The sequence below is a fragment of the Seriola aureovittata genome, chromosome 15, assembly GCF_021018895.1.
Source record: "Seriola aureovittata isolate HTS-2021-v1 ecotype China chromosome 15, ASM2101889v1, whole genome shotgun sequence".
NCBI classification, from domain to species: domain Eukaryota; kingdom Metazoa; phylum Chordata; class Actinopteri; order Carangiformes; family Carangidae; genus Seriola; species Seriola aureovittata.
Genome location: NC_079378.1, coordinates 13,420,150 through 13,434,480, shown reverse-complemented (window position 1 = coordinate 13,434,480; position 14,331 = coordinate 13,420,150). Strand labels below are relative to the sequence as shown.

General features: G+C 40.7%; 1 protein-coding gene across 2 annotated transcripts in view; it reads right to left on the bottom strand.

The window, feature by feature from the left end:
* The window catches only part of ppm1e (protein phosphatase, Mg2+/Mn2+ dependent, 1E), a 63,407-nt gene extending 49,089 nt beyond the window's left edge, over nt 1–14,318 (bottom strand). For both annotated transcript variants that reach the window (XR_008829684.1, XM_056396761.1), the window contains exons 1-2: nt 14,147–14,318; nt 13,822–14,015 (exon numbers count right to left, since the gene is read on the bottom strand). Coding sequence is in view for 1 of the 2 variants with exons in the window: in XM_056396761.1 (XP_056252736.1) it covers nt 13,822–14,006 (185 nt within the window). In the remaining variant the exon portion in view is untranslated. The remainder of the gene's footprint in view (nt 1–13,821; nt 14,016–14,146) is intronic.
* Nucleotides 14,319–14,331: the final 13 nt, after the last annotated feature.

Sequence of the window (14,331 nt, the reverse complement as noted above, 5' to 3'; positions counted from 1 at the left end):
ACGCACAACACTTTGGAGCACTAGCAGACTGGAAAGGCTTCTGCAAAAGTGTCTATCCATAATGCGCTAAGAGGAAAAGGAGGACACTGCACACTTTTGAAGGTCACTGCACTTCCAAAAATGGGGCCTCTCCAGAGTTGAAATTAATTAAGGCGCCTGTTTTAGAGACGGCAATGTGAGCCACTGCTGGAAAGACTGGTGATTCTCCTTTCTTTACACTCCAATGTTAGAGAGTTACAACAGAGACATTATAAGGGAGAGACAAGGCACTTGAAAATTCCTGAATAGAATAGTCCATAATGCCAAAGATTGCAGTTTTATGACACATGTCCCACCCCTCCCCTGAAACAGCCGATCGTCTGCTTTATAACAGCCGACATCAAGCCAAACATGTTGCACTGACACAAGGGCAAAGTTGAGGTATTGTCATTAAATGTTATGAACAAGCAACAGTCTAAAACCACCCAGAAGATATTCAATATTATGTTGAGATAAAGCGGTAAAGAAAGGAGGTTAGGGTTAGCACTTTTTCTCATGTGAGAAGCTGCAACCAGAAACTCTTTTTTTGCTTAAAAATGACAAAAATGATCAGCCGAATTACCAAGTGTAGTTATAATATACAAATCTACATTCAAAATCAGTTATTTTTTGACTACACTAATAAATTTAAATCCAACCTTGGAACAGAGCCTTTCTGTTGTGTGTCGTGCTTCATATGTTTAGAAAAACTAAAAAAATCAAGCGTCTCTTTCACATTTGTTAAATGAAACTTTGTGCACCTTGTTGAAGCAGCGTAATGGTTTGTAGGACTTGACAAGAGGGCTGTAGTTGTAAGTTCTGGTTCTGTCTGGGTGGAGTTTGCATATTCTGTCTGTATTTGCATGTTTCCCTCTGTGTCCACTGCCTTCCTCCCACAGCTCGAGTGCACAGTAGACTCTAAAACACTCATGGCTGTGAGTTTCTCTCAGCACTGTGATGGACTGTCCTGAGTGTTTCCCTGCCCTCTCCCCAGTGCATGCTGGGGATATGAGTAACCTTAACCTCACAGAAAGGTTCATTATGATATTATTATATTACCATATGAATGGTGCGTCATTATACCTAAATGCAAACATCACGGTGCTAACATATTGGCGATGACGATGATTAGATGCTAAATATTAACTGGTAATGTTTACCATGTTTGCCATCTTAGTTTAGCATGTTAGCATGCTAATACTTGTTAATTAGCTGCATGAATGAATGTCTGAACAAAATTTCACAGCAATCCATCCAATTGTTGTTGAGCAGATGAATATCAGCTTTTAGCTATATTAGCAATTAATCAATATAATTATATATAAAAATGAATATAATTATTTTCATCATTTATTACTAAGTATTTTCTTCACCAATTGCTTGGTCTATAAAATGTCAGAAAGAAGTGAAAAAAGCCTGTTAGAGTCAGTCCAAAAATCCAAGATGTTCAGATAACTGTGACATATGACAAAGACAAGCAGCAAATCCTGAAGTCTGAGAACCTGGAACCAGTGAGTGTTTTTCATTATTGCTGCAAAAATGACTAAAATGATTTATCGATTACAAAAATAGCTGCCAATTGATTTCCTGTTGTTTAGCTTATTGCTGCAGCTCTATAATTAATATTGGGAAATGAAGAGTAGTTTTTTTAATCATTCGTGAACTGATGTAAAATCTAATGTGGTTGTCATTTATTATCCATCGATCATCACAATCATCTAACATTACAAAAAGAAATTCTATTCTAATGGCTTCATGGCACAAAACACAGTGTTGTTATACTGAGGGTGAAGAGGGAAAGGTCACATTAGTGTACAGCAGCCTCAACAATTGCCAGTGGTGGTGGAGGGCAGTAACTGAGGCTGCCCTCTGTGGTAATCCCAGCGAGACACTCTGATTAAAGGATTACTCCTGCAACTAATTTCAAAGGGATAGACCAAACCAGAACGAGGAAGCATAGAGGAGAGGAAGTTGTATGGATGACTGGACTGTGAAAAAACTGCCTCACCGAGTATGAGGATGGCTGGATGTAAAGCACCCCAAAGCATGTTGAAGATAAGCACTTCCACAATGTTTCCAGCACTGACTTAGTTTTGTAGGCTTTGCCAGGCCTGTTTTTCTAAGACAGGATGCCTCAAAAGTCACAGTAAAACCCCTTTACTGAGAAACCAGGCTGACAGAACCTCACACAGCTTCAATTTTCAGAGACGGTCTAGAAAGCCATTCAGTGACTTCCCAGAAGCCTCGGAGGATGTATATCTCCAGGGGGATCAAATCTCCTGGCTTCATATTGCTCTGATTAAACACTGAAAAGCCAGTGGACAGACAGATGGTAGCGTGAAAAACTAGGACTTTCAAAAATTCCATGCAAACGCACTTTTTGTGCTGGATCGCATGTTGACTTTCATTTAAAGCTGGGCCTGCTCGCAGTAATGCTTCTTCATGGGGAGAAGCAGCGACAGTATGACGAGAGTGGTGGATGCATCTAATGTTATTTCATATATGTTGAATGTGAAAAGAGCTGTATCCATTCTCTTTGAAACTAGTTCAGCCCAAAAGGAGGTCACTTCATTCTGAGACAGTGCATGTGGGACTTCAGTGGATGGTCTGATTCGTCTGCTGTAAAGTGACAAAATCGTCGAACATTTGCTCACTGCAGATAAAATCCATTTTCAGCTCTGGACTGCAGCTTTATTCTGGATCACTGCTGTGGTAATACACTCAGTACATTCCTCTATGACATAACAGTACCTTGCTATTGAAGCGTCTGCTGTGAGTCTGACCTTTGATGTTCTAATTAAAGCAGAAAGAGGAACATATTGTCAAACACGCTCAAGAGGCCGCTCCATGAACACAGCTTCATCCCGCTCGATGAATGCTAACGTACCTCTTTTAGGAAATGAAAAGCTTGACGCACCCTACTTCAAACCACAATTTCAAGGCCCTTTATTGTATGTCATTCCCCATCTGTCTCTCCCCTCATTTTCCCTCATTTGTCATGTTTCTGCTGTCGACTCTTAGTGTAGGAAAAGCTTCATGGAACTCATCACCATCCAGGTCAACCACCCCTCCCTCAGACCATTTGGTGTCTGCATGAGTATGTTTTTCACACAAGTGTAATTGGCGCCCACCAGGGCTGCACCAATTTATCGATTAGTCGATTGGAAGACAATTAATCAACAGCTATTTTGATAATCGAAGAACTGTTTAAGTTGTTTTTAGGCAAAAGAATCATGAAGATTTATGCTGTTGGTCGGACAAAACAAGACGTGAAGATGTAACCTTGGACGCCTCTTGGTTGTCATTTATAGACAAAACTTATTCATGTCGACAGGGTATGTTCTCGACTCCTCCACAGACTGCATTTTCTTATGTAGGCTGCTTCTGTATGGAGCTGAACAAAAAATTATGTTGGGAGAATAAAGTATATGTATCTATCTAAAACGATTAACTGATTAATCAAAAAAATGCAATAATCATCAATAAAAAATAGTAATCAGTTGTGGCCCTACATCTCTATTTGGGTCAGCCACAGTTTGAATCAGGTCTAATTATGCTCTGGCTCCCTTTAGATAAGGTCTCCCCCTTTTTAAAAAAAATCATTTTATGTACGCCTGGTTCATGTAAGTTTCCCATTGGTCTGTTTCCAATCCGACATTTTAGACCCATGATGATGAAATTTATGTCACATTTACCCTTGTAATCCCTTGTGGCTATGGATGAAGAAAGCATAATTTGGACTTTATTTTCTCCAATGCAGCCATTTTCTCCTTTTTGCTTAGGAAGCTTTCCAAAAGTCGGCCTCCCTGCACCTTGCACGGTCTTCACATTGGCAGCTGTTTAGAGGGACAAGATGATTTATGAATAACTATAATGTTCTTGTTCCTTGAACCATCTGTGGTCACAACAGAATCATAAATAATGACAATTTCAATATGTGCACAAGTAAGACATTGAACACGATTGTTATTCCAGCGGGGTGTGAGTGATAAAATACAGTCCCCAGCCTATTACTGATACAACCAAATGCAAGACTGTATGTGTGTATGCTCTCACCACACTCCTCTCCACAGAAGTCAAACTGTGCAGAGTAAATTCACAGGAAATAAAAGTGCACCTTAAAACAGAAGCTGTCTGCCCAGATGTGACGTTAATTATTGGAGGGCAAACAAATGTGCTCAAAAATATGGTAGGTAAGGACAAAAACCATATACATTTACATTCCAGATTATTAAAATCACTTCATGGCACACATAATATTAAAACCACTCCATCTCCCATTGGGAAATAAACCTTTTTATCATTATTCAGTTCATTTTTCATTAATTATTATGTATTTCATCATTAATTAGCCTCAGCTTTGAAGAGAATGTTTTCACTTGTCCTCAGATATAATGCTATTTTACAGCTCAAAATGTATTTATTGCTCATAAATTAATCTGTCTTTATTCTTTACAGATTGCTCTAGTTTACTACAGCTGAAAAGGTCACTAATTTGGAGATGCACCAGTTACGTGTGAATACAGAGTGGGAGTGATAAGAACGTGTGGGCAGGTGGGCATTAATGCTGCTGTACACTTCTGTATTGCCAATATTTCCTCTCTCCTGTGCAGCATCCTACTTCTGCTTGATGGCCTGAGGGAAGTCCTCATTAATAAAACCCTTGAGGGGTTTGCTTGTTCTAAACAAAGCAAGCTCGTCCTTGAAACAGATGACACGCCTAATAATGGTTAAGGTTAGCCCAGCCAGAAGCAGGGGTATGTCAATCACTGGGTGTTGACGTTGATCAATGAAACACAGTGTAACAGGGTGGTAACTGTGAGTGCAGACGAGGCAGGGTGTACTTCACTGGTGCTTAAAGATCACCTCGTTTTGCAGTCAAACATCTGCATCAAGGAGATTTCTTTTTTTTTTGCTCTTAAATGATCTATAATTAAATTAACTCTTATCAAATTAGTTTTTCATTACTAAAGGATTTTTAAAAAAGGTTCCTTGGAAATGCTCCAAACCTTTGTGTTGCTGCTTGATTGACAGCTAAGCTAACAGGGACAGGAGACACAGTGTAAACTAACTTTCACTAATGACTAAAAGTGGAAATCACTTTGCTGATTTGAATCCCTTTGCTCAATTCAGTTAAAAGATCCAGAGTTAATGACTACGTTCGTTCACTGTTTTCCTACACTAAGCAGACTCAACCCTGTAGGAATGCATTGCAGTACACAGAACATTAAAGTGATAGCTCAGTTAATTTGATGTGAGGTTGTGTGAGGTAGTCATGCATAGTCAGTGGATTACCAGCAGTAGATTCGAAAACGGCCACCGTTAATTCAGTGTAACCGGTTGCTAGTGTTTTTATGTTGATATTGCTGAATTCACTGCCATGTTTGCTCGTATCCACAATTTGTGATAAAATGAATTCCCATGTCACATTTCTATTTTCACACACAAGCATGGTGACATGACTCAATTTTTTCCAGTTGAAAGCTCATATTTCCCACAGACCCAACATGGCGTGAACAAGGAGGTGTGACTTAACATCTGTAAGCAGCTGTTTACGGTGCTGCACGGACAGTTACACTTGACACCTGGGCACCACTTGTATACAGTACTGTAGTGACAGTAGAATGAGCACACCTGCTGTTTCCAACCAATCCAGCTGAAAACACTAATGTCTTACTACTTTACCTGTATGAGAACCTCAAATTCAGCATACTCACCTGTAACATGTATGATTGATGTTTGATGGGAATCAAACCATGGACGATCTGGTTATGTTATTGTGCCATTCCTCCACCGGATGCCCAAATCAAAACTTTTTGATTGAAAATTATGCATGTTATGCACGTGTTAATAAATGATCCTGTTCACAGCTTTGACTGCTAAGCTAACGTTAACTTCACAGACTGAAAGATGGTGACTGTTATACGCAATGGGTTTAATAGGGAGCTTTCGACTCCTGCTATCTAGCTACTTTGCAATCTCACACAATGGATGAGATAGTCAACGGGAAACAGACTGGCTGACGTCACAAGACAACAGCCCAGTTTTCATTTGAATTTTTGGCTAAGTCACAAAACTGACGTTCATTGGCTACAAGAGATAAAATCTGCTGCGGACATTTGGAGTTTTAACCATAAAGTCTGTGGTTTTAACGATCACTGGCCAAAACTGAGAAGCCGTACAACGTTTCCTCTTCAGTTATATTGAATGCAGCAAAAGCAAACAACGTGTTGAACAGCTTTCTGAACATATAATTTACCATAACAAAATTAATACTGTCTAAGTGATACAGGGCTGCCACTAATTATTATTTTCTTGATTCATTGATTATCATTGTGTTCATTTAATATCAAAATTGGCCAAATAGACATCATTAGCCCAAGGTGGCATCTTCGAATTCCTTGATTTGTCCAACCAACAAAGATGGTAAGTTTACCATCATATATAAGAAAGAAAGCAACAACACCTCACACTTGCGAAGCTAAAACCAGAGATCATATTGCATTTTTGCTTAATAAATGACAGGAATGATTAACTGATTATCAAAGTAGTTTCCAATTAATTTTCTGTTCATCGCATAATCAATAAAATAACTAACAGTTTCAGCTCTAAAGTCATCACATTTCACGTGAATGTAAGTTTAGTAGCATTAAGGTTCAGTTGCAGCTTTGAAGTTATCCTCCATGCAGTTTACAAAACAGCAGGCAGAATGTGTTTTTTCATTGGCAAAACTACCAAGAGGTAATTTTAATTATCAACATAATTAATATGGCGTTTTGTTATTCATTAAAGCTATAACTGGTCCCAACTGCTCATACAACAGGTGGGGGTGCAGTCATTCCAAACAAATAAAGGTGAGGAAAAAACTACCTGTAATATATATATATATGTTATAATTATTATAATATAATGATGTCACACTGTACATATACCCCACAACACAGTCACTGGTGATGTCGCAGTTTTAGTCTGCGGTTTATCCCTTAATAAACCTGTCATCAGCAGCTCCTCTAACACCACCTACTCTTCTAATTGTGTGTGTGTGTGTGTGTGTGTGTGTGTGTGTGTGTATAAATACTTGAGTGCGTCATGTGTGCTGGAGGAAGCTGGATCTACCCCCTAGTTCTTTACAGCTGTGGGAGACATCTCTGTTTAATGAGGTCTGGAAAGGCTCTCCCCTCAATTACTATCTATCAGCTCTCAGTGTGTGTGTGTGTGGAGGGTCATTTAACTCCCCCTCTTACTCCTCTTCAAGTCATCATCAATTCATCAGCAGTCAGTGCAAACAGACAGTGATATCAGACTACTGCCAAGTTTGTTTTTTTTCCCCCCTCATTCTGGATGATCGGCCGTTTAGGGCAAATAGGGCAAATCTAATAGAGATCATACCACGCAGCTCATGTCTTTACAAAAAGCTTATTAAAGCCCAAAGGGTTTATTTTCCCTTCATCAGATAGTGAAAGAATAGAAATGGCAGGAACTGTGGGTAGAGAAATGCGAGATGACCTGTAATAAAGGGCCCTTGCTGGACAGAAAATCAGGAAAGTTGGAATAAAACGATCGCCATCTTAAAATCGCCATAAACCTGAATTTATTAAATAAATTTCAGTGTTTCCCACCAAAATGCCCTGTATATATCCATGAGGTCTATCAAACGCGTTGAATGTATTTCCTTTTTCAGAAAACACATCATGCATTGTATATGTCCATGTTTGCTGGCTAACGTGTGCCGCCACCAACTGTTGCGTTGGTGGCGGTGAAATCAATGACAGGATGTGAAACTAAAACTTGGATCCACTTGTACAAAATAGTAACGACTTTGCGATCACAAAACTGTACGAAAAGCAGCACAGCAAGAATTGGGTGCTCAAAATCAGTTTCTTGTATCTTGGCTAACATGAATGTCTCCTACATCCAAAATATAATCCTCCAAAAGACAGTTTTTTGTAGTAAACAACTTTGCTAGCTCATCGTTAGCTCCATAACTTACATGCTATCACAGGGTTGGGGTTTTGCGAACACTGTCGGCAAAATGGGAAGAAATATATGGCGTGGTGGCTCCGTGGAGACAGATCACTGGTCGATTGTTTGTTGGCAAGCCGGTCAGAACGCAACAAAAACATGAGGATTTAATAATCATTTCCATTTGGAAAGGTAAAATTTATTTCATGGATGCTTTTAATTTACGTTTGAAAGTTAGGTTTTGTAGAATATAACCTTTATTCTAATGGGATTTTCAACATATAACCAGTTCAACAGGATCTCCTTGGCAGAGTTTTTACTCTCAAAAAGTGAAATCCTTTAACGTACACAGATTTACAAAAGGCAGCTTGTCTACTTCTGCCTACTTCATGTATGTGTCTGCTTGTTTTATTCACACAGCAGCAGCGTAACATCACAGACACACACACACCTCATATCACACCGTGTTTAGGGGGAGTAGATTGCATCCTCTTCTTTTCAGAAGTGATTCCCAGCTGCCTGGAGGAAAATGGATTAAAACCTAACTGCCGTCATTTTAACACACACACGCACGCACGCACACACTGTCCACACCCCCCAAACTCGTTCTAGCACACCAAGTGCTTCATCCACCCCCTATTAACACACACTCACACACAGAGGGGATCTCTCTTCTTGCAGAAGTCTATTATTAGCTGTTCAACCCAGAGACAAACTAATGACACGTTGGGATGAATCACCAGAGCTGCTGCCTCCGACTATCATTACACTCACAGCACAGCTACAGTAGACAGCCATGTAGGATGCTGGTCACCACACACACACACACACTCATACCATCAGTCTGCTTCAAGAACTGCAGCAAAAGTTGTCATCCATGAACCACGGAGACCCACGTGTCTGCAGGTTTTCCCTGCAACACGTGCAAAACCTGATTCAACTAACACCCCTCTATCTGACGTCCAGAACTCATCGTTTTATTCTATATTACCTCCACCTACCTAACAGCAGCTGATTAACTGACATGTTTTATTCTGGCTGGGTATTTAACCTCAATACTGGATGTCTGGTCAGACTGATAATCTTGTTAACTCACTCTTTCAACTGATGGGTGCTGAGTTAAAGCAGCACAAATCAATACTTTTACATGTGAAAGTGATGAATCCACAGAGACTCCTCAGTTCTCCTAAACTACATTTTTTTTAACATCTTTCAGCTCGGCATTTTGGTTTTACTTACTTCACTGTTTCAGTTCTGTCTCAGAATAGGGATACACCTATGTCATGGGCATCTGAACTTCTTTTTCTTTTTTTTCCAACCAGCACAGCAATGCCTGGTCCCATGTTACCTTAAGAAGTAAATGAGGTATACAGCATTTACATTCACATTGTCCTTAGATGACCAGACACATTAAAGGCATTAAAGGGAGGGATTTTACCACTGAGTAAAATCTCTGATGGTTGATGAACTTTAAATCATCTCACAGTATGTATTGCCATGTTACCCAACTTTACTGAGCATAAGTAACACAGTGACTGCAAATCCAAAGACCCTGGTGTGCTGCTTGCATCGGCTCTGGTGTTATCAAACTGCCCCATGTAAGGAAGTCTGACTGAAACATGGCTAGCCTGCTGCCGCCGCCAGCTGTATTCAGAGAGTACAGAAAAACCATTATTACTTGGTGCAAGGATGAATGTGCCGTTACCATGACAACGGATGTATACAAGGAGAAAAATGTCAAACAAACACACAGATTAACCGTGTCGTGTGTACATTTTCACTGTGTGCTGTGAGCTCAAATGCACAGAGGCCACAGCTTGAACTGGCAGCAGGCAATGTTAATGGAAGAATAAATGATACATTAGATCGTGTAACAGCTCTGAATAAGAGTGGATACCTGATCCGTGTTTCCCGTAACTCCTGTACCAGAGAGGGAGTCTGCAGGTTTGACGCCAACCAAATATTGTACCAGCTCATTTTACACTGTAAAACATTTTAGACCAGACACCACTGAAATCTGTGAGATCAGCTGCTATAAAGTGATGGAAGCGTCTTCCATGCAAGTTGTATTTGTTCCAAGGAGTCCTCCAAACAAAGAACGTCATTGATCCGTGGCCTTGCCCTCCAGATCAGTACATATTAGCATCTTCTGATATGACGCCAGTATCACCAAGACAACATCGCCTCTTCAAAAGATCCAGATTCAGGTGATAATACTCTGAAGGTTCAACGCCATGAGCAACCCCTTTGACATTGCCACATTGTTTTCCCATTATCATTTTATAAACTGCAATGAAAATATTAAATTATATTGAACCATCCATCCATCTCAAACTGTCTACACATCCAAACCTGCGCAGTTTTACAATAATGTCTTTTTCCTCCTTTGCTCGTGATGGACAAGGGTCAGAAATGTCAAGGCTTTGTCACATGAACATCAACATAATCATATATTTTTGGCCATTTGCTGAAAAAAAATGATACTCTATTTTTTTTTTTTTTTTTTTTTAAACTTAGGACAACACTCTGGCAAATTCATGTACATTAGAAGTTTTGAACATTTACCAGCTTAAAAATTGTGTACATAGAACAACAAAAATGAATGTCCCTCTTGACCTTGTGAGCAGCTGAAAGAGCCAGCTCTCGATAGCGTCTCCTAAGATAAACTGCTCCATGGAGAGAAACCAACGAGTGATTCATCAACTCCAACAAGCCAAATGTATAAGACACTACCTCAGCCAGAAAAGAGAGACAGTGGGTTGTTACAAAGCGAGCTTAGGCGGTGAGCTGCAGTTATTTTGGTGAGTTTGGCCGATAGCCGCTTCACAAAGCCAGATTTGGATGGACTTTAAATGACTGAGGCACCTTCAGCTTTCAGCCAATCCTGGTCATAAGCAGTAGTAACACAGACATTAGGAATCACACACCAATCTGACTGTTCTCATTTGCTTTGGAGAGATGTCCACTCAAATATTACAACAGCCAGTCGTCATGCTCGCACCGTGTTTCAGATTTGTTCAGCATCAGAAGGCGTGTAGTTGTCACGAAGCCCAGAGTGTTGTTAAAAAATCTTTTTGTTTTACATTTGTATTTTCAAGTGGTGAAAAAAGTACTTAGATCCTTTACTCAATGTCACAGAACTCACATTAGAAAAGCAGAAATGTCACACTGTAAAAATATACTTCATTACAAAAAGAATAACGTAAGTATTATCAACAAATTACACTCCAACACTCAAAACACATTTTTTTAGAGATCATATTGTCCAGCTCTAAAACTTATAGAATTTCTCTCCATAATACTGTGGGCAAAATGTATGAAGCAACTTTAACGCCCGATAGCATTTTCTGAAAATGTGTTTAAGAAACAGATAATAGGTAAAATAGCCACTGTCAATATCTTGACTAATACCATGAATCAAATACCTGACAGATCTGCTTAACACAAGCAAAAATATGAAAGAAACAGATTCTTTAATAAAAAATGGTAAAGAAAATCTATGTTATCTCACAGTTCATATGATTATATGATGAACCAGAACATAAAGCGACTTTACTTTCTGCTTTTCTGGAGGAGTTTATGGTGAAAAACGCCGTCTGTTGGGGGTAACTCCTAAAACCACCAACTGACTTTTTTACATTTTTGTTTGTGTGCAGATTATATAAATCTAATCATGTCCTGACTTCATATCCGTACTGATATCGATCCTCACGTTTTGAAAGATAGCTGATATGCTGATACACTTATTAACTTTCTTTCGGAGAGTTAGGATTGATACCACTCTCAGTTATTGTATAAATTACACAAAATGAGTTACATGTTGTTAATCAGTGAGCTTTAGAGGTGTGGATTTTGTTCGCTTTGAACAGTAACAAGTTGGCTGTTTCCGCCCATTTCCAGTCTTTATGCTAAGCTATGTAGGGCTGCAACTTGATCTGACAATTATTTTCTCAGTTAATTAGTTAAGTCTTTAGTCAATCTTTGGTCGAGTGGCTGGAAATGGAAATGGTTTGCTTAAAAAATTACTTAAACGATTAATGATTTTCCACTGAATAACTGATTAATCGATTAATCGCTTCAGCTCTGAAGCTAATCTAACTGGCTGCTGGCTCCAGCTACACATCTACCATACCAAACCGGAGAGTGGTATTGATCTTCTCATCTAACTCTTGGAAAGACAACGAATAAGTGTGTTTTTTTTCAAAATGTTAAACTATTCCTTTAACATTCAACAAAGACTAAAGACTCACAGGAGCTCTGTAAATTTAAAGGGGCTCAAACTCTACACCGAATGAGCCTGGAGACAACGAAATAATCAGGTTTCAGTACAAAACTTAAAACTCTGTTCTAATGTTTGTCATCAACAGTATAGGCATGTGTGTCTGTGCATCCTCCCAGTGTAGAAGTGGAAGGAGCGTGGGCTGTGCAAGATGTGGCATGTTGAATGCTGAACAGCCAGCCAATCAAACCTGGACATCATGACTACCATATGAATGTGTGATACGGATCTGGACATGGCTGCTCCAACCGATCGCACGTGTGGACGCTTCCAATCAAGAGTCATCCTGCTCTCCGACTTAACACCTGACAGCCTTACTGGCTGTTATATGATCCATCCTGCCACCAACATGTGCTCTCCATCACTGCTGGAGTGCATCTTGACCTTCTGAGAAGCACAGTTTATGTTTGCCTACAGGGGCTGTGTGCAAACTGACCAGTGAAGTCATTTTCAGACATACTGTACATGCAAGCAGCAGTCCCCTTGCCACTCAGTGCCCTAGATGAGTCCTTCCATCCTGTTCTTCCCAGCACAGTTTCTGCACCTATTTTGGATTCGAAACCAGGCCAGGCAGCAGCGCTCAGGGCAGAGCTCTCTCAGCAGCTAGACTCTTCTCTTTTCTTTTTTTTTACTGTTTCTGCCAAGTTTGTCCATGTCTTAAATACTGGATTCTTGAGCATTTGATTCAGTGGCTGTCTAATTAAAACTGTACACGCTATCAGCTGAGTATCCCTTCGCAGTAAAATGTATTAAAGTAATTGTTAACATACATCTGAAATGTCCGTTCTTAATGGAAATGTCTTCTTTCCTATGCAGCTCGCTTAAAGGGCAACAGTGAGACTGTGGTGAAACACGGTCCTTATCTGCAAAATGTCATGAGCAGGTTCGAGTAATTCTGTGAACTACAGATATTCTCAAAAGGCAACATTTCAATCTGTGACACTTCAGTGCGTGTCTTGCATTTTTAGAGCGTAACAATCAGTCTTAACGATTGAGACTAATAACGTAACCGATGAGGTTATTTTTAGCCTGCATGAAGATGCGCTCAGCAGTGATGGCGATGGCTTCCTCCCCCCTCCTACACCATGATGACGTCGCCCTGTTACGCAAAACCAGGGGTTCACCTTTTGTAGACCTCCAGCTCTGTCACCACTGGCGTCAATTTGAGGCACGAACGAAATAAGAGGCAATACACAGGCATATTATACAGTGTAGTACAACACAGCCCTGGTCGAGGCAGTGCTGTCTCTCAGTGTCCGCTTTTAACTTCTGCCTTAGCTTTAATTCCCCCATAGCGTTTCAGCAAAGACACTTGTCTAAACTTGATGTTGGACACACCCAGCATGGTATGAAGCAGGTAGCTGGCATACTGCGAGGCACCCAGCGGGTACCCCGGCTTATCTGATGTGGACCCAGCCAGGTTGCATGCCCGCTCACCTCCACACCACACAGCTCCCCACAATATAACGTTCAAAACACGAGCGTTTGGCCGCTGCAGTCGGTTCACTTGTAGTTAAACACACAAAATAACAGCATGCCATGACAGAAAGTGGACACTTAACTATTTGTAGAGGTGTTGGAGACACAGGTCGAGGCATTCCCCCTCCACCTCGTCCTCAGACACCAGGTCCGTCAAGGGGCGCATCGGAACCGGGTCGCTGTCCTGCAGAGGCATTCTCATCTCCCGAAGAAAGAGCTCCAGGAACCGTCGGAAGGTTTTCTCCTCTGCTGCAGAGCCGGCCATCATTTCTCATTCCTGGACAGACAGAGACAGCTCCGCCCGTCAGTACACTAACTTGCCGGGCTAAGAAGAGAAGAGTCAGTACACTAACCGAAGTAATTGGACTGTCAGTGCTCTAACAGTCTGAGTGAATAAGTGTGTACTACCGGAGGAGCAGTGCCGTTGACTACCGGTGTGTCTGGAAGCAGCGGGTCTGACTGGATGAGCGGACCGTGGCGTCTACGATTATACTATCGGTGGAGCTGTCACAAGCTGGACCGAGTCCCCATTCAGAGCCGAGCGGGAGCGCGCACCGCGTTATCGGAGATTTCGGATAATCAGAGGGCGCTGA